The 21722-nt window shown below is 37.9% G+C and overlaps 3 protein-coding genes across 5 annotated transcripts; 1 reads left to right on the top strand and 2 right to left on the bottom strand.

Annotated features, from left to right (window-relative positions):
• Nucleotides 1-896: 896 nt before the first annotated feature.
• LOC103957492 (two-on-two hemoglobin-3) lies at nucleotides 897-2477 on the top strand. The gene is made up of 3 exons (XM_009369657.3): nucleotides 897-1196; nucleotides 1309-1439; nucleotides 2041-2477. The coding sequence occupies exons 1-3, from the start codon at nucleotides 1060-1062 to the stop codon at nucleotides 2247-2249; spliced, it is 477 nt and encodes a 158-aa protein (XP_009367932.1). The 5' UTR covers nucleotides 897-1059; the 3' UTR covers nucleotides 2250-2477.
• A 2855-nt stretch (nucleotides 2478-5332) lies between these two features.
• Nucleotides 5333-9202, bottom strand: LOC103957563 (protein ALTERED PHOSPHATE STARVATION RESPONSE 1). The gene is made up of 4 exons (XM_009369747.3): nucleotides 7870-9202; nucleotides 7147-7316; nucleotides 6673-6896; nucleotides 5333-6380 (listed from the first exon to the last, which is right to left on the bottom strand). The coding sequence occupies exons 1-4, from the start codon at nucleotides 8825-8827 to the stop codon at nucleotides 5603-5605; spliced, it is 2130 nt and encodes a 709-aa protein (XP_009368022.2). The 5' UTR covers nucleotides 8828-9202; the 3' UTR covers nucleotides 5333-5602.
• Nucleotides 9203-11677: 2475 nt separating this feature from the next.
• Nucleotides 11678-20676, bottom strand: LOC103931029 (protein ANTI-SILENCING 1). Of its 3 annotated transcripts, none has more exons than XM_048581836.1 (12): nucleotides 20427-20671; nucleotides 19396-19782; nucleotides 18242-18410; nucleotides 17056-18140; nucleotides 14712-14738; nucleotides 14309-14401; nucleotides 14030-14108; nucleotides 13777-13867; nucleotides 13245-13350; nucleotides 12994-13110; nucleotides 12759-12858; nucleotides 11678-12235 (listed from the first exon to the last, which is right to left on the bottom strand). In XM_048581836.1, the coding sequence occupies exons 2-11, from the start codon at nucleotides 19738-19740 to the stop codon at nucleotides 12790-12792; spliced, it is 2181 nt and encodes a 726-aa protein (XP_048437793.1). In that variant the 5' UTR covers nucleotides 19741-19782; nucleotides 20427-20671; the 3' UTR covers nucleotides 11678-12235; nucleotides 12759-12789. The 3 variants fall into 3 exon arrangements, with proteins under 3 accessions (XP_048437793.1, XP_009338712.2, XP_048437795.1); XM_009340437.3 differs by having other exon boundaries at nucleotides 11678-12239; nucleotides 20427-20670; XM_048581838.1 differs by lacking the exons at nucleotides 11678-12235; nucleotides 12759-12858; nucleotides 12994-13110 and having other exon boundaries at nucleotides 13824-13867; nucleotides 20427-20676.
• Nucleotides 20677-21722: the final 1046 nt, after the last annotated feature.

Genomic DNA, 21722 nt, shown 5'->3' with positions numbered 1-21722 from the left:
CTTAGACCCCACACTGTATTCGGATCCCATCTCACATTGCTATTTCATGATTCGTAATTTTTTTAATGCTCTTTATTCTTTCCAAACTATTAAATTAGAAAATTGTTATTAGCATTTCAAAATTTTCATTCTACATTCGTATTTTTCTTTTTAATTATAATTTTTTTTTAAAATGTTAATAACAACTCCCTTAAATTAAAATCTCAATCTTTGAATTTTGTGTTTTAGTGCGTAGGAGCCTTTCAAGTTTCAACCATCATCCTTAGCTATTTGATTTATCATTGTTATCTTTTTTCAATTTGTGCTCATTTTATCTACTGGGACTAAAAATAGACAATAATGAAACCAAAAAAAGTAATGGACTCGTGTTACACATGTAATTTCATTTTCGTTCCTTGATCCTTAAAAATTTCTTTTGTCCAAATATATCTTCTTTTGCCTCATGGTCATATGAAGTTGTGAATTCAATTTCACTTTATTATAACAAATGTATTTACATTTTAATAAACTAAATATAAACTATCAGATCAATATTGTGTGATCGCACACCCAAAAAAAAATTCTTGTAGTTTAAGCTCATAATTTAGAGAGATATTTCAAGGTTTCCGGTACTTGTTCATGTGATGTTCCCCACAATTACCACTATGGTGGGGATATTTATCTAAATTTCTCCACATTTTTGCATTATATATCTCTTTTACAACCGATCAAATGATTATTATGTTCCAATTGGGATCATAGGATATTTCTATTTTTTACTTTTGAAAAAGAGAGGGCATTTTGTATTTGTTTGCAAATTGTAAGTGACAACATGATTAGCTCATAGTGTCACATAAAGAATAAAAGAGGAAAAGGGGGACCAACATGTCAAATCCGCCATTGCCCATAGTTTCAAGCCCCTCGACTTCCCGTTGGTCAGCAAATCAAATCCAGCATCGTGCAATCCACGCGGGCGGCACGAGTCCCCCTGTATAAACCAAACAGCTTCCTCACAAATCTCCAAATTCGCACTTCCTCGAACAAGCACGCGGACTCCGCTACCAACCAGTGAGCAAAAGAATGCAGAGCCTGCAAGCCAAGGCCGCCGAGTGGAGCGGCGTCGACTCGGCCGACGCGTTCGCCATCGACGAGACAAACCTGTTTCAGAAACTCGGCCTCCAGGCCTTCATCAACCTCTCCACCAATTTCTACACCAGGTTCGTTCTCTGGTTCGTCTTTCTTCAGTCTTCATCAATCTCATCGTACCACGTGCTGAATTGGATTGGATTGGATTGGTCATGAATTTACGATTATGCCCTTGATCGGCAGGGTATACGATGACGAACAGGAGTGGTTCCGGTCGATTTTCGCCAATTCGAAGAAGGAAGACGCCATCCAGAACCAGTACGAGTTTTTCGTGCAGAGAATGGGAGGCCCAAATCTCTTCTCTCAGAGAAGAGGTACATGTGTGTCAAGTTTTTTGGTATTTCCATTTTATTGTCCAAATTTGCATTTGGTTTGTGCTATGGAGGCCCGAATTTAAGTCCGTAACATTATTATTGTGTGTGACGATAACTTTACGTGACATTCTTATGGGGCGTATGATAAATTTAGTATTCATAATTCACAATTTTGGAAATACTGTTGTTTGTCATATCATGTTACGTCGTTGAACGAGTTCGATTTAGTCTACTTAACACGCGAATTTCCAAAAACAAATCTCATCCGATGCTACATAGCGTTTGATGCTCACAACTACATATGTTCTGTTGGACGAGTTTGATTTAGTTACAGATTTCAAAAATTATAATTTGGATGGACTTGTAACACCACACGACATGGTGTGTTATGCCACTACACATGAATAGTTTCTCTGCTTACCGTGATATTGTCCGATCCAGTATGTTACGTGATTTTACTGTTACACTGAATATTTCTCTCAACCATGAAATATGTACCAGTCCAATATGACTGGTTAAAATTTAGCAAATGCATTGCATTGCAGCCCGTGACGTTTTGATTACCAATCTGAGTCCTTATGTTGTAATTGGAAATTGGCAGGCCATCCTGCTCTGATTGCACGCCACCGTCCATTTCCCGTCACGCACGAAGCTGCGGAGAGGTGGCTGCATCATATGCAGCAAGCACTGGACACTACTCCAGACATTGATGCAGAGTCCAAGGTCAAAATGATGAACTTTTTCAGGCACACTGCGTTCTTCCTTGTGGCCGGAGACGAGTTGAAGAAGAGACAGAATCCGGCACAATAACCTCTTAGTAAGCATCACCAGCAGCAACCACCGCGCGTGCCAAAGATTTTAGACAGGAAATTAATCTCCATATTCAGAGCTCAATTGTGTTGTGTTGTGAAGACATAGGAGAAACAAGATTGTATTACTTGTCAAACCCTCTTCATTTTTGTGCTTAAATGAGCACAACTTGATACATTATTAGCCACTTATGAATAAATCATGAAGAAATACATTTCGTACCCTAAAGTTGAAACACTCAAAGGTTCTCTCCTTTTGCACTTGCGTTTTTACTTCCGCTGGGGACGAGCATACAACATTGAGGATGTCACTGCGGCAACTTCTCAAGTCAATAAGATTCTACCATGTGGTGAAGTTACATAATTATGTTTGGTTGGTTTGGAATACCGTTACACTGACATCCTTGTTGCACAAAAGTTGTTCTTCTTGCATTGAGAGGACAAGCTAAGTTCCAAACGCTAAAACCCTAGTTGACAGAACAAAAACAAGAAAATGATATAATAGCTAGCAATTTTCCATGAATTATTGTCCAGATGCATCCATTTTACAAGGATTTTCTTTCCATATATATGTATAGAGGTAAGTCTGGATATATAAGCTGTTTGTTGCGGTTAGCAGGACGAGATTAAGAAAACCAGGATCGATATGTAGTTTCTGCAACTTATAGAGTCCGTAAAAGGAGGCATGGATCGTGTAAAGGTGCAGCACATTCCTGATTTCCATGCCTTCTGCAATGTATACTAGACAAGCTTTTGTGATGCCTCCTTTTATGGACTCTATAAGTTGCAGTGGGACAAGCCTCTAATTCAGTTTTCTATATTGAAAAAGAACTCAAGATTCCGGCAATGTCTTCAATTCCACATCTCCGCATCTCGTCACTTGCATTTTTACATTTGTAATGCCTATCCTTGTAAGTTGGATCATATTCCAGACGACTTTAATGATCTGTCCTTTTGAGTCAACGCGTGATGGAACTTGTAGTTTCTTCAACTTCCTAAAATTTGATCCCATGTATTCTCTAAACACATACCAATCACTGATGTAATGGTACACGATCAGATGTCGTAGGCTGACTAACTTTGAAATGGCTCTTGGAAGTGTCTTTATCCTACTGTCACGGGATGTTCAAGGCTTCAAGGTTGCACATCCACTCTATGGATTCTGGAAGCTGCTCAATCAGAGTATCCCTCAGATTCAAATATCTCAAATCGGATAGGTGCACTAGTTCATTCGGGACTCTAGCAACTGGGACGTCCTCCAAATCAAGAATTGTCAGCAACTTGAACCTAGAAGGCAATTTCTTAAACTCATACAACATGTTTGTGGCAAAGATCGGCAAGAAGCAACCGAAGCTTTGACATACTTGTGCAAGAATTAAATTCTTCAGTTATTCGAATTGACAATCTACGCATTCCAACTTCTTTGCCACTTCTCTGCCAACAAATGCAGCACCAAAATTTTCCTTTCTTGATATCGACAGAGCAACCTCAGGCGGGAGATCATGCATCTTACATGTTTTTGCTCTTCCATCTTCATTCGTTTGCATAATTTGCAGCATGCTACGCGCGGTAAATTCCGTAAGATAGTCCTTTGCAACTTCTTCGGGTGTGACCCCTTCATTAGGTTCAACAAATTCTTCAGCTATCCACAACCTAATCACCCATTTAACGTTGCAGTTTGTGGTTAGGATGTGGCCAACTTTGGCTTTGTTCTTTCGGAAGGCTGTGCAAACAAAGAGGAAAGTTAAGTTCTATATTTCTTGATATATCCGAGTAATCACAGAAACTGTACAAAATAGAGACTAAAAAGGTTCAAACTCAAAACACTCAAGGTTCTCTCTTTTCGTCTTTGTGTTTTCACCTTCTATGTGAGCAAAACTCACCTACATGGCTACACTGTAATGTCATTGTGACGGTATCTCAAGTCAATCATGCACTACTACGTAAAGAAGTTAAAACACATAATAATGTCTGATTGGTTTAGAATACCGTAATAGTGACGTATTATTTGTATGAAAGTTCTTCTCCTTGTAAGTCCAAAGACTAAAACTTTGGCCAAATTCAATCATTTTACATGTAATCACGAACATGATTAGCAAAACGAGCTTAGAAAAACCGGGACAAGTTATCCGGCCCCATCCATCTTTCCCTCCGTCGAAATTCTTCGAATATATTTTCGGATCACAAGACGCTTGCGACGTGACTAAAACAAAAAAATTTCTTCATCTCTATCTTAGGTTCGATTCTCCATTCTCAATTATCACTTGTGTCAAAAGCAATGTTCATAATTGGTAATGGAGCGATTACCAAATATGCTCGCTTAAAATGTAGTCTAACAAAACAAAAACATAAATACAAGAACATTTTACGTTGAGATTAAAAATTAAAGGAAAATTAACGAAAAAAAAAATTTGTTTTAATGAAAAATTACAAATAAAGATGTAGTGAATAGTACAAGAGAAAGGTAAAAATGTGATTTTCGTTAAAAATAAACAGTACCAGAAATGTTTCATTAAAACTCTGTTAAATTAATCAGAGCCAAAAAATAATGTTTCTTCGTTTTTGTGTTGAAAATGTCACATGACATATCGTATTAATTATGACATATTGTCTTATATTCTCAATTATTTCACGACATCTTTCTCTCTCTAATTTTGGCACGCACGTTGGCTGACAATGTCACTTGGTCATCCACCGTGATTGCTTTTGATAAATTATGTGTTTTACCAAGAAATTTTTGTGTAGGGCCGCCTCAGTGCACATCACCCATAAAAACGAGATTATCTCATATCACTGATTTATAATACGATAATTATTTATTAAAGGGGTTATGTAATTAAGCTTTAGTTTCTGTGATGCCACCGTCCATAATCAATTGCCATGTGTTGAAAAAATGCAATGCCCGTCTAATAAGAAGTCGTTACGGTGACACGAGAGAATCTAAACTGCATGTGGAAATCATTCGCGATTTCTGGTCACCATTTGTGTCAATGCTACCTTACACAAAATCAACTCACTTTACCCCGAACAAAAAAATAGTTAATGAAACTATTATCGACACTCCAAAGATATCAACACTGTCTGTTAAGAAAAACGCAGAAGAGCCAAATATAACTATTTTGTAGTGCTAATAGCCTACTACCAAATCCACAAGGAAAAAGAACAAGTTAAATAAGTTGCACGAAATTTCCCTCGAGTCACAACTTCATTGCCTTCTACGCATGATTTGCATGTTTCAGCAAATTTTCCCGAGGACAAAGATATCACCAACCGAAACAAGTTTTCCGCATACAAAACAGTACAAAAGCCTCCTTCCTAGCAAAACAAATCATACACATATTAGGACATCACCACTCATACTTGTGCCTCTGTGGTGGACCTCAGTTTTCCATAAACCTCGGAACAGGCATGAGCGTAGTCTGTCATGGCGCGGAAGATCTCAGGCAAGCGAGTTTTGAGACTCCCAAGTGACTTCTCCCTCACCTGGATACAGTGTCTCTGGTGAGCTTCGCATTCGTCTTCCATTCTTTTCTTCAAGCTCTCAACAATGAATTTCTTCTCTGAGACCGGGTCCTTGGGAATTGCATCTTCACCTCTCTCCTGATCCATTTCTGCGTGTCTCTGCGCGTACTTTTGGTACCAGTCTTCGAAGGCCTGATTTTTACGCAGAAACTCCTTCCGTGTCTCCTCAAACTTCTCTTTTAGCTTCATCTCTTCCTCCTGATGAAGTATGATAGTCTTTATCACAGCTGCAAAGGACGATATTGCAGATTTTGCGAGTTCATCAGGAAGCTTTTCAAGAGAATCGTGCCATGAATGGAGGAGAGCTTGGATTGGTGGACGCTGAACTCTTGGCGGGGATGATATTTTCTCTTTTAAGCTGCTCTCGATAGGTATGAGATTTAGCTTCACCCAACTATTAAGAGCTTGGATGTATTGTTTTTGATGAGTCACGAGCTTTTCAAAGTGAGAATGCCATTCTTGGAGAACATTCCAAAGCTGGACAGTGCGGTCATGGTGGTGCTTGGTTGTTTCCATCGGAGTATGGGCAATGTCTAGGGACTTTAGATCTGTAACAATCTCCAACTGGCTGCCGTGATGTGTGCACATGTTCTCCCACATTTTTGCCATCCTGTGATGCAGATGTGATGAATATATTTGTAGAGGAAACCTTTTCTCAATAGCACAATAAACAAATGGGGACATCAACTAAGAAGGAAGCAATAACTTCCACAAAATTCAACACATATCCTTACAGAAGCGGAAACCATCAGTTCAAATTTTCCGCAATAGAAATGGTGCTTTTTAGACGCATGCTAAATGATTTTAAGACAGAATAAGGATAGTCTGATCAATCAAGAAGACACTAGGGGCAACAAGAACGAAACAAAGAGATAGCGAGAATTCTCAATGCACAAACTTACCCTTCAGCTAGAGAAACAAGTTTCGGGTACAGCTGTTCATCCCGTAATTGATTTACTTCTGAAGCTGTAGAATCCATGGACTGCATGTCAACTATGTATCTTGTATGCAAATGACTTACAGCTGCTTTTGTTTTTTCCAATGTTTCAGCACTAGCACTGCGTTTCTTCTGCTTATTAAGCACTGCAACTTTTCTCTGATACTCAACCTTCATAAGCTCCCCTTGCTATCAATGTAAAGTAAGATAACGATAAAAGGTTCAGCGTGAAAAAATAAATAAGTAGGAAGATAATTTTTGTGCTGGAAAATGATTCTCCCGATTAACCGAGTAGAGGGTGTGTACTTTTTGTGATATCAACAATCCAAATACAAAAGGGACCGCCACCACGAACAGTGTTCATGATGTGGATTGACACTAGTGAATCAAGATGAAAAGCAGCCAAAAAAACAAAATGAAACAAACTAATGCAATATACCTTCACTTCATCATAAAGTTTCTTCTCCCATGCCAACATCTTATCCAAAACAGTGGCATGAGTTTCATAATCTTCTGAGTTTTCATCCTTCACATCACCGTTTGGCATGCCTCTGAACGACTGATTCCATGTAATAACACGCATGACCCTTGCAGAGTGATCAATGTGTCCTGCACAATAAATGATTGAAAGGATATCTCACAAAAACAAATGACAACAATATTTAAAATTCAAAAGATGTTTTTGGTAGAACGGCCATTCACACAGTGGTTTCCGAAACTAGTTTAACAATTTCCAAGTCCTCGAACAGGAAGATTCAAAGCATCAATCTTTAAACAGAAAAGGGTAAATACCGACAACTAAAGGCAACATATGGGCAAAGTGCTTATACAAAGTGCTTTTTCTCACTTTAATTTTTTTGAAAGTGTAAATATCTGTGTAAATATCTAAGGTTGAGATCAGATCAACAAAAAGTAATTTGAAAACCAAAGATTTATCATTTTGATATTTAAAGGCTTAAAGCCCGAGTGAAGTCAAGATGTTTGCCCACATGTTTTTTATAGGACAATTTGTAGACATTTTTGAAAGCTTTTGAGAAGAAAATAAGGTCTCTTTCAAACTTCAATATCAACTTAACCATTACATTACACCCAAGGAGCAGAACAAAAACAAGAACATCATATAAAGAACTTGGCTTAAAGGGAATTCATAGAACTCGTATACCTCGATTATCTGCAAAATTCGAGTGATAGTGCAACCGAGTGGCCTCGAGCATCTTCGAAACCTCCTGAGCACTCTCCGAGGCCTTCAAGAAATGGTCGTCAATCTTATTCAATATGTCCATCAAAGTCACACCAGGAATCACATTAGCTACTCTCCTGCTAAACTCCGGTGGCGCAGTCTTCGAATGCTCGATTGCCACCGGAGTTTCCTCTTCCGCCTTCTCCACAATCTCCTCCACCTTCTCCGGAGTCTTGGGCTCAACCTCATCACCCAAATCAGCACCGCCGCCAACCCCCATATTTTCATCTTCACCAAATTCCTCAGCCTCTTCATTCTCACTCAAAGATGGTCCCGGCATGTTATCCACCATAAAGAAATAGTCCCAAGCCATGCCCTTCGACTCCGGCGTCGGAGGCACCGCCTTCATCTCCGGCGTCCTCGGCGGCGACGATGTCGTCTCCGAAGCCCCATTTCTCGATCTCCTCTGAAACCCTTTATGGCTCTCATCCTCATCATCATGTTCATGGTCCTCTTCTTCCTCATCCTCCTCCGCAATGGCCAGCCCAACTCTCCGCCCCCCCATTTTCCGAGCCTCAGCGCTCATCACTGGCATGCTGGTGGCCCGCTTGATCGGGCTTGGAGTGAAAGTGGGCAGAGGCGGCGGAGGCGGCGGAAGGTTCAGGTTCTCGAGATGGGGCGGCGGAGGTGGCGGCGGCTCAGATGCGGGGTCCATCGGCCGATGTTGGCTGTGAAGGATTTCCATCTCCGGGGTCACTTGGGTTTCTCCATGGCCGTAATCACTCAACGCGGCACCAGCGTTCTTCAAGGCCACGGCATAGCCAGAATGGCCGGAAGCGAAGGCGTTCCTGGCCACCACCGCCTCTTTCATCAGGTTCCGGCGGTCCTTGCATCGCAACACGGATTCCTCGTTTTCGATTCTCGATTGGGCGCACCCCATTTTTCGTGGGTGTCTTGAAAAAACGACTAAAAACTCCTTAAAGTTGTGTACTTTTTGACATTTAAGAGCAAAGGGTTGAAAAAAAATACAAAAAGAAGATGTGGGCTTTGGGTTTGGAGCTTCTGGGTGCGGCTAAAACGGCGCCGCTTCCATGGAAATGGCAGAGCGAAGCTTGTCGGAGATGGGTTTTGGGAGCTCTGGTAGGTCAGAGAGATTTGAGAGAGAAGAGAGGGTTCAATGGAGGAGGAGGACAATGAAGTGAAGTGAAATGAAAAGAGAGTGAGTGCTGCCAAAACAGTTGCAGAAGTGAGCAGACAGAGCAGAGAGAGAGAGGACAGAAAGAGGAGAGAGAGAGGGAGTGACTTTTTTGTGTACTCGCACGGAACGGAGGAATTAACGTCTACTCGCGCGCTTTGATTACTCGGTGTCCCTAATTATGATTTTTTTAAGTAACGGTCACATTTTTTGAGGCACGTGAAACGGCGTCGTACTTGTTGATTAATGAATTAAGTGGTGAATCAGTCAAAAATTGAGTAGGCAACCAGATAATTACCTACCTAATTACTTGCTTCATTTGAAAAAGTAAAGAAAAAAAATTACTTAATGTGAAATGGAATAAACGTTCAGTTGCGGTGAATTAGGTAAAAGGTAATATTACTGTGGCCACCACTAGAAGAGCTATTCATGCGATTTGAAATTTTGATCATCTCCAACAAAAACTTTCCTTTTTGTGCCGTTGTCATGGAGAGTGTATCCTCCGTCCTCCCCCGATCCTCTTTACAAATATTTCAGAAATCTTCTAATCACATCCATTTATTATATATTGTACAGTCAATTTTTATCAAACATTATTTATATTCAATTTTAAATAAAAAAAATTTATAATAATTTTTTACCGCACGATATACAATGAACATATGTGATTGGAGGATCCGACGAAGATCGTCTTGGGTTGTCCTAATAAGTTACTTAAAATAGAATGTCACTATTGTTCTTGACAATGTACAAGTTCTTTTTAAAGAGAATTCTTGTCATTTTAACGAAAATGGCACATACCCATATGAGTTTTAAAGCAAACGGAAGGGATGAAATTTTTAAGGGAAAATAGCCTCATAAACACGTATGTGCTGCTAAGTCTTTTGTAAAACAATTGGTTAAAAGTATCCCGCTTTGCACCCGAGATTTGGAGCTAGTTTCTCCTCCCACTATGTGCTTTGTATAAAAAAAGTACACGTTTGTTGGACGAGCCCTCAGCCCTATCGGCAGGGACCTGATTGTCTACCTTCCTCCGTCTCATACTCTTCTCATTCCCTTTTATTTTTGTGGTCACGGTTAAGTCACGTCAACACTTTATATTCCTATTGTTTTTTGTTTTATTATTTCTATAAAAAAAATCAATATAAAATGTTGACGTGGCTTAATCGTGACCACAAAAATAAGAGGAGATGAAAAGGGTATGAGATGTGGAGGGTAGACAATCCAGGTCCTATTGGTATTGCCAAATTGTAAAAACATAAGTTTTAAATTGCACAAAACTAGAAAAAACAAATCAAGTGTTATTAATTACCCCATTAATAGAATCTATAATTTTAAAATATATTTTACGAAACATTTTTGCTCATCCTTTGAAGTGATAGTAATGTTCACCCCTCTATTTACTATTATTGAATGAGTTTAAATTTTAAAAATTGTGAAAGTAAATCAACTTTTTTCATTGGTTCAACACTTTTGTTGCTTTGCTGGGAGAAATGTCAAAATCCATTAGAAAAGTATCATACATCCCCACGGACATGGGTCCTCTCCGGATCCATGTATCATAATCCATCAAATCCATGTATCCAGATTGTTGAAATTTGATTCAATGGCTACAAATAAGGCTCACTTTTAAAAATTTTAATAACTTTAATCGTTGGATCAAATTTCAACGATCTGGATACATGAATATAGTGGATTAAGATACATACATCCGGAGAGGACCCATGTCCGATCCCCACACTATCCATGGAATAAGATATAAATTTGAATATCTAGCCATTAATTAGAAATTAAGGCTGCATTTGTTGCATCAAACTATCTCAGACTGTACTAGCTTCAGGGACTAAGTTGGACTGGCTTGACTTGGACTAAGCAGAATAATAATAGTGAAGTGTTTGGTGCAGTGCCGGACTAATTTATAGACTAAAATTATTTTAGAGCCCAAAATAATTTTTTATCATTTTTAATTTACTTTTACTTTAAAAAAATCAAAAGCAGTCAAATATTATATTATGAAATATTATTTTTAATTTACTTTCCTTTCTCTTATCTTCATTGTTTCTATCAAACTCTGCATCTAACCCCTATTTCTTTGCTGCTCTCTTTTCTCCCAATTAGTCAAATCTCCCTCCTCTTTGCCCTTCCACTTCTTGCCTTCTCAACATATTTGGGGTTTTTGCAATTCCCAAATTCCCCCTTCTTCATGTTTTTGGCCGAATCATGTGTTGAGACATCGCGTTGTTCGTCATCGAATCTTCAAACAGCTTCTAGGGAGCGGTAAAACCGGCCTACAGTAAGGCCCGACGAGCTAACCAGAGGAGAGTGGAGGATTGTGGAGTCAAGGGAGTGAGAGACTAAGGTGACTTGGGGTTGGAACGCTTGGATTTCTCGAGACGCTGCAAAACCCAGAAACGATCTTAGTAGTCCGACGCTTTTCGAGGTCTCTCGCTAAGAACCCCTAGCGAGTTCTTTAGTCCATGCGAGTCCCACCTAATCTCTTTAAAATTAGTCCTTTCTGTTAACAAACACTGGAATATACTAACTCTTAGTCTAGTCCAGTCCAATGAAACTTAGTGAGGGCAAACAAACACACCCTAAAAGCAAAGGGCAAGGCTTTTTTATCCCGAATTTGATAAAATACCGAAATTCAACAACAAACCCCATGCCAAAGTGGCAGTGCATCAAATCTATCCCTCGACCATCGTCATCATTTGTTCCAACTTTCTCACATGACACAACGTGATTAATTTAAAACATACACTTGCCATCCCCTTACTTCTCCCATAGAAAGACTGAATTCTACCAGTTACCCCACCAAGAGAAACTTCCCATTGGTAAATCGAGTTTAAGAAAGAGTAGACGAGAACTTAGGGCTGTTAATTTTTCGACTGGGATAAAACACTTGTTTAACCTAAACAATAACTGTACAAACAACGGCATTCACTACCTGAAGATGAAACAAAGGAATTTACACTTTTCTTCGGTGATGGTGCTCATATGAAGCAGACCGTCCAGTTATTTCCTACCGCCAAAAACTTCACATGAGATTCACAACAGCCGGAAACCGGTCCTGAACAAAAGACTTGCACCTGCGCAACCATGATATTGCCCGATCCTTGAATTACGGCCCAACCATATAAGTTCTTTCATCACCTTTCTAATAAAAATGGGGGAGGAAAAAAAGATTGCGTAAATAGACTGAACTCAGAGAGAGAGAGAGAGAGAGAGAGAGAGAGAGAGAGAGAGAGAGAGAGAGAGAGATGATACAGACTAAACAGAATATGCATATACATGATTTTAGAGTTTCTCCTACTCAAGGAAACGACAACGAATGATGCACGTATTTAACTGTAACTTAATGTGTTGGATCTACACTGTACACAGGAATACATCATATGCATGCCCAAAGCCTTGAAAGCCTTTGAATTGAACTTTCATGAGTCACTTCCGCACAAGTAGATTAAAAAAAAACAAAGATCATTCACGAATGACTATTATAAAAATGGCAGATCCTGTTAATTTGACAATTTCATAAAGCTCCAAAAGAGGAGAAAAGCTTCTTTTGAATCACAATGCATAGAGCCGACATGAAAATGATGGCCAAAAAAATTCATTGAGCAATGCAATTAAGTAACTCAAAATGAAAGTAGAGATCTTTCTTTGTTGTAAAACTTACCAATGGGAGCAAGTTCACCCAGCCACATTGCTTATTTCTTCTTAAGTGCAGGTTTGAGTTTAAGTTCCGCTTTGAGTTTTCTCAACTCCTTTCCTTGTTGCTAAAACAAAATTTGAAAGCAGAAAAAAGTCATTTGAGATAGTTTCGCAAAGGAAACAACACCCAGAAACATTAAATCGCATATTATTCAAACACAATACAATATATTGTAAATGACAATGAATATTTCCAAGACCTTATATAAGTTCCTCCACAAGAGATCTGATCTTTCTTGTTGTAAACACCACTCCATGGCCATATCGTATTCAATAGTGTTGGGCTGGGAACAATGTGAAGTAGATATGGCTTCTTTCTGGATCCAAAAAGGAAGACGTATAAACATGTAGATGAGAAGGCAGTGAAAACAGAAACAAACAATACCAGCGTTATACGCTTGTGTTTCTCATATATGTGTTGATGCTTGTAGAGAGAGAGATGCAACTGTACCATTTCCCGTGCATTTTGGTGCCGTAGTTTCTCAATAGTAAGATGACCTAAAAAGGGTGCCTTCTTTTCTGAGGAACAAGGAGTTCCAAAGCTGCCAACAAGAGGCCTACAAATTGTATAAAAACTATCATCATGTGAACCACACTATTTGCAGAAATTAGCTGTATATAAAGTAAAAGTTGATAATCACATTGAAATTGACAGAAGCTCGTCTCCTTCGTCAATCAAAAACAGTTAATTAACAGAACCTAGAGAAAAAAATACCACCTAGTGAAAAATTCTTACATGTCAACTGCTTGGAATTGATAAGACAGAAAAATAGGATACAGCAGAAAAGATTACCAGTAAGTCATAAGAAAGGACTTCAAAATAAAAAACTTGGTATGTGGAGTATTCTAAATTATTTAATGGGGAGTGGAACAGAGAAACAAGGAGAAATAAAACAAGATATAGAGACTAAATAGCAAACAGATGCATCATGCTGTAGAGCCTGATGACACGACCTATGCCAAAATATTAGCCAACTACAAACCTTCCATTTGACAACAATAAACATCCCTTATCCAATTCTCTAACAACCTTTTGTGCTGCGTCCCTAGTTTTGAGAATAACAAGAGCTTGTCCTACAATAAGAACAAACAAATAATTTAGAAGTAGACTATAAGCGTAATTTCATCCATGTTGTGTTTACAAATAAATATTATCATCCGAAAACAAGATCAAGTCAATTTTTCTGAGAAAATAGATAGGAGAATAAATATAAGATTTAAATACATTATCCATACCATAGTGAGGACTAGAATTTGCGGTCCGCTGAATCATCTTAGCCGTGCAGCTCTCCTTAAAACCATGCCATAGTATGTCCTGAAATGTAATACAAAAGATCAAATGAGATGTTGCTCTAAAGTAGAAAACCCAACACATAAGTGGCAGCCTAGAGTTGACAAAGATGAAAAATTGAACGAGTACAAACACAACTACATACTGCATTAGTACATTTAGTTCAAAATCTATACTCCAAGTAATAACAGTGTTTGCAACTAAAGCTCCAATGCAACTATTACCTCCACTAGAGCTGAAGTGTATGCTGGATCCAAATTCTGGAGCAGAACAAGGGTGCCTTGCTCATGTGCAGCCTGAATTCTATCCTCCCAAGGCTGACATTGATAAAAGACATTTCATCAGTCCAACATGGCACTCACTACCGTCCACATTAAAACATCCACTAAATGTCAATTTAAAGGAACTTCTCTTTTAACTTTTTTGGTGAAAGTAATTACTAATTGAGGTTCAAATTGGGAACACCCCATTATGTTTCCTTGCCCCTAGGCCATAGAGTGGAAGACAGTTTCAAGGCCTTACAGGTGCAATGCACTAGAATCAAATTCAACAATAAACAAAAACTTAAGATTCACAAGCAAAATTAACAATTAAAACCAAGAATAGAAGTGAAAATGAACAACTCACAAATCCCTTGAACCATGTTCTTCTGTCCTGCAAGAATGAAGATGAGCAACTGTAAGAGCTAAATACAAGGTTAACTTTTTTGGAATCTTTATGTTATCATTTTGGAAGAACTAGGCATTAATAACACAAAATAACTAACAGTAAATCTGACCACCAACCCTCAAGGGGTGTTTAATAAGCACTTGTAGCCAAAACACTTTCTAAACAAGTAGTTCCAAGTGAGCTTTAAAGCGCTTGCGGATAACCAAAAAACTTCTTCAATGCTTGGTAGAAAAACTTAAAAATGATTGTGGCTTATAAAAGCACTTATGAGCCTAGTATTGAGGGTGGACGTAGGGTGACTTGCACGGTAGGCTAGGTCCATAGTTTGAAACCATCTAATGTGAAAAAAAGAAAAGATTAATGAGTATAAAATCACTTATGAGTAACCATACTTCCTAAAAAAGAAAGTGCCCTTGGTTATCTAAAAATGCTTTTATCCATTCTAAAAGAAGTTCCAAATGAGCCCTTAGGCCCCCGTTTGTTTGGCCTCCTTGGCTAGGATTGGCTTAGTTATTGTCCTAGTTCCTTGTTTGGCACGGTTAAAGGACTAGCTTTAATGAGATTAAGTGGGAAGAGCCTTCGCGCCTCACCACTAATACCGTGTGAAAAGTTGGGATTAGCAGTCTGTGTTCATTTTCCCCATCGTTTTCACCCATTTCAATGAGAATCCTCTCCATCATGAACTTCGACTCAGTGGTGAAGGGCTGCGCAGGATCTTGAGGTGCCTCGTCGTCCCTGCCACTTAAGAGCTTCTGCTGCAAAAAGGCATCGATGGCTTCTGAATTCGAACCCATTCGGACAAAGGCGATAAGGATCGGTTGTTCTCGTCATCTGTGACCTAGGTGGTTGTGGAAGTTACCTAAGAAAAGGGTGTGGTGGTGCTCGGGTAGGAGGAGGCTATGATTTTGACGGATTGGAGGGATTCGATTTGGGTTTCAAATGGGATCCAACAAGTAAAAGATTGAACTTAGCTTTCGTCTTGACTTTTGGGTTTTTCATCTTGATCTTCCAACTTCTAGAGGGATTTGATTTGTCATGCTTCTAGAGCTCTCCAACTTCTTAAATTGGAGGGAGAAAAAGAGGAAGAGGGGAGAGAGAGAGTGGCACAAAGAAAAAGAGGGAGAGGTATAAAGAGAGTGGAAGAGGTTTCTATAAAAAAGAAAAAGATAGAATTAATATCAAAATACTAATAGATATGGATTAAATACTATAATATTAGAGTTAGTATAATTACCCTGCACCAAACGCTTAACCAAGTCAGTCCAGCTTAGTCTATTCTAAGTCGGTTCAGCTAAATCCATGAAGCTAGTCTAGTCCGATTTAGTCAATACAACAAACGCACTCTTAATGTTCTAAATGAAAGGAGCACAATGAAGAAGGAAACAAGTAAAAACTACTTTCAACCCAATAAGGGTTTCACCACGTGGACACTAATCAAATTTAGCAAGGATGAGAACAAAGGAGATGCCTCAGCTACAAATAAAATAGTGGAACATTGTTGCCATTACTATTAACTACTGGCGAAATAATTCATGACATGAACTCGCATGCAACATTTGGGAATGGTTCAACTTTATATATTGGAACTCCATAAGTTTCAAAATTTACCATAATTCCGCATGGCAAGAACACGAAAAAAATTGACGCAAATGGACAATTTGGTGAAGAAACATTGTTAAGTCATGAAAGAAGCTTTGCAAATTTGAAGTTTGGTTGATGATTTGAATACTCCTTGAAAACTTTGGTAGTAACCAATGTTGGCAAGGCATGAAGCAATTCTTGTGTAGCACATGACACACAATGTCCACACCACAATTAAGTACAAACGAGAGTCAACTCGCCACAGGTGTACAATGAATGTGTGCCAATTCTTCGAGTAGAACTCAATTATTGAATGCTACAATCAAGTGCCAATTTGTGCCTTAACTACAAAAGCCTTAACCGCAACATCCTACCTCTCCATAATTAGAACATCTCCAAGGATAGGCAATTGCGAAAACATAACTATCAACCTTCTCCAAAGTATTTAACGTTCCAAAATCAACGCTAAAAGTCGTTCCAAGTATGACAACCTAGGGAGTCGCCAAAATTTCGCATTGGAAAAACCCTCAACTATGAGAGATAGGATACATGGACACTCCACCATATAAAACAATGCATGGTATTTGTAAGACCCAAAGAAAAAAACATGCCAAAAATGACACCAATATTCGACTTCATATGGGGAATAACAACAACTCACGCTCTCAATAAGGGAATCATTTGGACTAGAATGAAAAGAGGAAAGAATGGCATTACTTACAACATCGGGACGTCGAGTAACTTCTTGGCCATCAACATTTTCGGCCATACTTTGAGATTGTGTAGGAGGTACTTTAGGCAACTTGCCATCAGAAAGTGCCATGGATTTCTCATCGAGCTTTATCTTCTTGCAAGACTCTTCATTTGCTCCACGAGAATCCTCTACATGTTTGACTTTACGTTGAGATGCTTTAGGCAACTTGCCATTGTTGCCTTCAGAAATGGTCATTGCCTTATCATCAGGCTTCATCTTCTTGAGAAAAGCATTGTTTGTTCCAAGAGAATCCTCTACACGCTTATGTTTGGATTCATCATCAAGAGCAGAGGTAGTCGATGATAAAACCTTTGTAGCATTCACACGCTTTAGGTCACTACTTTTGCTTTTGTCATTGGGCACTTCAATTGAAGTGTCAAGCTTTGGCTTTTTAGATTGTCCATGGTCCACTTCAACAGGAACCTTTGGGGATACAGCCTTTGTAACATTCATACAATTGAGGTCACTACTATTCTTTTTGTCATTGACCGCTTCAATTGAAGTGTCATTCTTCACCTTTGGATCACAAACATTGGTACATTTTTTCTTTCTTTCCACCTCCGCAAGTATTTGCTCACTACCTTTATCATCATCAAGCTTCGCCTTCTTGGTTGGCCTATTATCCGAATCAACGTTATCCTTAGTGAACGTCACTTTTTCTTCCACTTCAACTTCTTGTGCATGAACTTTACCACGCTTAACCTCACCTTCATCACTTTTAACTTCAGAACTCAACAAGACCTTGGGATTTGACACATGTTCCTGTTTTTCATTCATTTTATCCTTTTCATTTGAATTTAAACCTACACCATATGCAGGTTTTTCTACAAGTGATGGTTTATGCTTAACCAAATCACCATTTTCTAGTGTTGACGAATCAACAATATTTCCATTTGTCTCTAAAGTGATATTTTCTTTAAATGAGTTTTTGTTTGATAGAACCACTGTTTCATTACTTGCTATGGAATTCCCACAAACTTCATTTTTTCCTAAATCAACTTTCAGAACGCCACCAGGCTTCTGAATATCCTTTCTGTTAAACATGAATTTAACTGCAACAATTACATAAACAAAGATATAAGACTCAAAATATGGAAATAAACATGTAGTTATAAGTCAAACTACAAGGCTCCAAGTTGATAGATATACATACCATCAATCCCAGCAATTGCTCCCTCTATCTTGTCGGTGATTTTTTGCAGCCCAACATCAAAGGTTCGACGAAACACAAATTCGGCCATTTGAAGCTCTTCGTCTGATGGTTGAGGATTTTCCTTGTCCCTTGAAATGCAAAGAACATTGCATTTTCCAGCAATGGCTTCCTGATTTGATTATAAAACTTCAGCAACTAGACCGTTGATCTTTAATAGTAGAATATGAAATAATTGTTGATTTATATCCTAACAACATAAAATTTTATTATGGTATCAAAGCATCGGATTTCAATGTTGAAGTCTCTGGAATTGTACCTTCCAACAAAGCTTGAAATCCACAAATGAACTCTTGTGATAAAGAGTCCCAAAATTGGGGGGCAGTGTTAGAACATAACATAACCGTTAGTCGGATCTTAACTTGTTAAGATTGTGCCACAATGCTATCATAGTATAAAGTCTAAATACAATTCCTACTAACCAAGACATGAACATAATATATTTTTCTAAGTGCTTAGTTTCATTTAGTGCAAGAATATTTACTACCAATCGAAACCATTTCTCACTTGTCATATTACCATGTCTATTAGGGATATAACATCTATCAAATACTACCAAAAGTTCAAAACTCAAGTTCAGCCTTAGCATGTATTTGTAATTGTGTGTGTGAGAGAGAGAGGGGCAACATGTAATCTGACACAATTTAACTGTCATCACAAGGGGAACGCAAATCTTATTGTATTGCTGGAAATCAAAGTTGTAAGGATTGCCAATTAGAGTCTTTTAAGAAATATAAAAAATAGAACACTAAGAAGCTTAACAATGTTTCACTGTCCTACTATATCAGAGAAGTAGAATTTGTTGTAAATTATATTCAAACACGTCAACCAATCTATAAAAGAAACTGCACGGTTTAGTGAACTCAGTGAAAAATTGAAGACAAACTTGGCAGCAGAACGAAGAAAAGAAACAATAACATTGCAAAGATATATAGCATAGAAAGTTCCTGCATCATTATTGATTGAAAATCAGAAAGACTATTTTCATTTAAGCTAACAAACTATATACCACACCTTTATGTGATCAATTAATCATTCCATTTCTAACTAATACAAATAATAAAATTAGTTAAGAGCATAAATCAAAATGTAAGTACCAATGGATTAAGATTCGCAAGGCCCACACCATCACCAGATGCCAAAAACAACTCATTCTCAAGTACCTCTTCACCTCCAAGAAAATTTGAAATCTCACAAGGACGAAAAAACCATAGAACTTTAACTTTCTTTGCCTTCTCACCAGTTTCCCATATTTTAATTAGCTTTCCAATCTCAGGTTCAGGTTCATCTTCCTTGTAAAGATAAACGCAATCATACAGCGTGTACTCTTCACCATCAAAAGTAAAAGATTCGTAAAACTGAACGTCCTTATTTTTCCCTCCCTTTCCTTTCTTCTTTCCCCATGTAAACTCAAGCTTTTCAGTCCGTGTATCTTGTTCCATATTCCCCCACCAGGCCTCTTCAAAAGCAGACTCACAGTTAACCTGAAAAAGTAGGAAAAACCTATTACCAATATTTTGATAGAACAATTGCCAGTCAATAATGTAAGAAGATAATGATTCCCGAGAACAATTTACACCTAAGAAATCTTTTTTTTTTTCCACTACAGTTACCAATCCCGGTTTATCTTAAGCAGAAAACGCTACTGCAGTTCAAAGCAATAAAGAGGAATACATTCCAGCGAAATGAAACTGATTCAGGACACTACTAAATTTGTCTTATCTTAAGACTTAAATAACTGTTCGATAACAAATCAAGACTTTCTCTCCATAAATTAATAAAACAGCTTTCAATTGATACAAAAACAAACCCTAGAATCCCAGACTCCCAATTTCTTGGAACACTAACACTGCACTATCTTGTGCCTCTGATTTAAGCAATCAAAATTACATCCCGAAGACCTCCGAAGGGAAAAAAAATAAGAAAAAATAATTAAATGATGAAAACCAACAGATAATTACACATAGAACAATCCCCAAATGCATGAAATTCCAAAACTTTTCAACCAACCCACATAAATCTGACAATTAAATCAAACGAATAAAACCCAGATACAACCACCAATCAAACAAACAATTCGCGACTGAAAATTTAACGAATTAAAAAAATGAGAGGGGCAAAATCGAACCTTACAGCAGCTCTCTGCAGAGCCGAAGATAGTAATCGATGCAATGCTGGTTCTCCAGAGAACTGGAAGAGTGCGAACCCTAAGCCGATTCGCTTTGTTTGTAAACTTGTTCTCGTTTCTGATGAAAAACCCTAAAACGATCGCGCGCTGAGATGCTGCGCGGGACTCTTCCTCTTCTCTCCTCGCTCCAATTTATAGAATTTCTCGACTGTACTTGTCTCTCTGTTCTTTTTACATTTTACTTTTTATTTTTGAGTGAGAGGCTGATGCTATATTTTCTATATTATTCCCTATAATCTAACATATGTTTTTAAATGCTATATATAATAAAAACATTTGTTTTTAGATATCTCTATGATTCTTTTGTATTTTTTGGAGAAGAATACACTTATATATAGAAAATGCAGTTCAAATTTGTTTTTGACGAGAATCGAATATAAGATCTTTCATTTACAAGTGAAGATAAATACTACTAGATTATAGTACTAAATGTTCTTATTAAAAATTAATTAAGAATAAAAAAATGTGGGTTCTCTTGGGGACATATATGCTTTTACTTTGAGTGAAAGAAATCATGGAATACTGTTTAGTTGTTCAAGTAAGGGACGATAAAGCTTGGTTGTTTTTATACGGCATGCTTAATTTCAACATGTTAAATGAGAAATATTAACCATACATATTTTTCTCCTCATTTCTCATTAAGGCTTAGGATAAAACCTTCATTGGTAATGCTCTTATTATAGCTCGTTTACTAATTTGTAAGTAAAATGACAGGGAGGAAAGAGGAAAAATCAAAATTGGATTTTCACATTGAAACTGCTTACTAAACTTTATAAAATTAGAATAAACAATATTAATTTCATATAAGCTAACTACTTATTCGCCTGAATAAAACCAATATAATTGAAGCATCAAATCAACTTTGACGTCACCTCTTCAATGAACTCGATCTGACGAAATCAACCATTTATACACACGCACATGGGAGGTGACATGCATTTTGTTCCTTTCGTCTTGTCATTTAAATTTTTGTTCTTTTTCTTTTTCAAGTATCTATCAGTTTAGATTTATTTATGGGATATGAATTGCAATTGCTTCTATATAATTTGTGAGATTTGTTGACTTCTGCCTTGCTAAATGTGAACTCTTCAATCTGTGGTGAAGGAAGCTGCTATCACTGAGGTATGTGAAGCTTTCAAAGTGGCCAGAGGTATGGTGCAGGCCTTACAGGAGAATGCTGGAAGGTTTGCATCTATGGTAACCATGTTTTGTGAGAGGCTTGGATGGCATGATTTC

The sequence above is a fragment of a genome, unplaced genomic scaffold (genome assembly GCF_019419815.1).
Source record: "Pyrus x bretschneideri cultivar Hongxiangsu unplaced genomic scaffold, Pyrus_bretschneideri_v1 Contig1, whole genome shotgun sequence".
NCBI lineage: Eukaryota > Viridiplantae > Streptophyta > Magnoliopsida > Rosales > Rosaceae > Pyrus > Pyrus x bretschneideri.
The sequence above is the reverse complement of the archived record's forward strand: the minus strand, read 5'-3'. Positions and strand labels throughout refer to the sequence as shown.

Bases quoted from the DNA above. Each gene is read 5' to 3' on its own strand.
- LOC103957563 (XM_009369747.3), bottom strand. From the start codon at position 8,827: ATGGGGTGCGCCCAATCGAGAATCGAAAACGAGGAATCCGTGTTGCGA. The intron at 7,317-7,869 runs GTATACGAGTTC...TTTATTGTGCAG, and splicing joins GAATTTTGCAGATAATCGAG to GACACATTGATCACTCTGCA. The intron at 6,897-7,146 runs GTATATTGCATT...TTACATTGATAG, and splicing joins AACTTTATGATGAAGTGAAG to CAAGGGGAGCTTATGAAGGT.
- LOC103931029 (XM_048581836.1), bottom strand. From the start codon at position 19,740: ATGGAACAAGATACACGGACTGAAAAGCTTGAGTTTACATGGGGAAAG. The intron at 14,402-14,711 runs GTGAGTTGTTCA...TATCAATGTCAG, and splicing joins GAACATGGTTCAAGGGATTT to CCTTGGGAGGATAGAATTCA. The intron at 12,859-12,993 runs GTCTTGGAAATA...ATTTTGTTTTAG, and splicing joins TGTGGAGGAACTTATATAAG to CAACAAGGAAAGGAGTTGAG.
- LOC103957492 (XM_009369657.3), top strand. From the start codon at position 1,060: ATGCAGAGCCTGCAAGCCAAGGCCGCCGAGTGGAGCGGCGTCGACTCG. The intron at 1,197-1,308 runs GTTCGTTCTCTG...CTTGATCGGCAG, and splicing joins TCCACCAATTTCTACACCAG to GGTATACGATGACGAACAGG. The intron at 1,440-2,040 runs GTACATGTGTGT...GGAAATTGGCAG, and splicing joins TCTCTTCTCTCAGAGAAGAG to GCCATCCTGCTCTGATTGCA.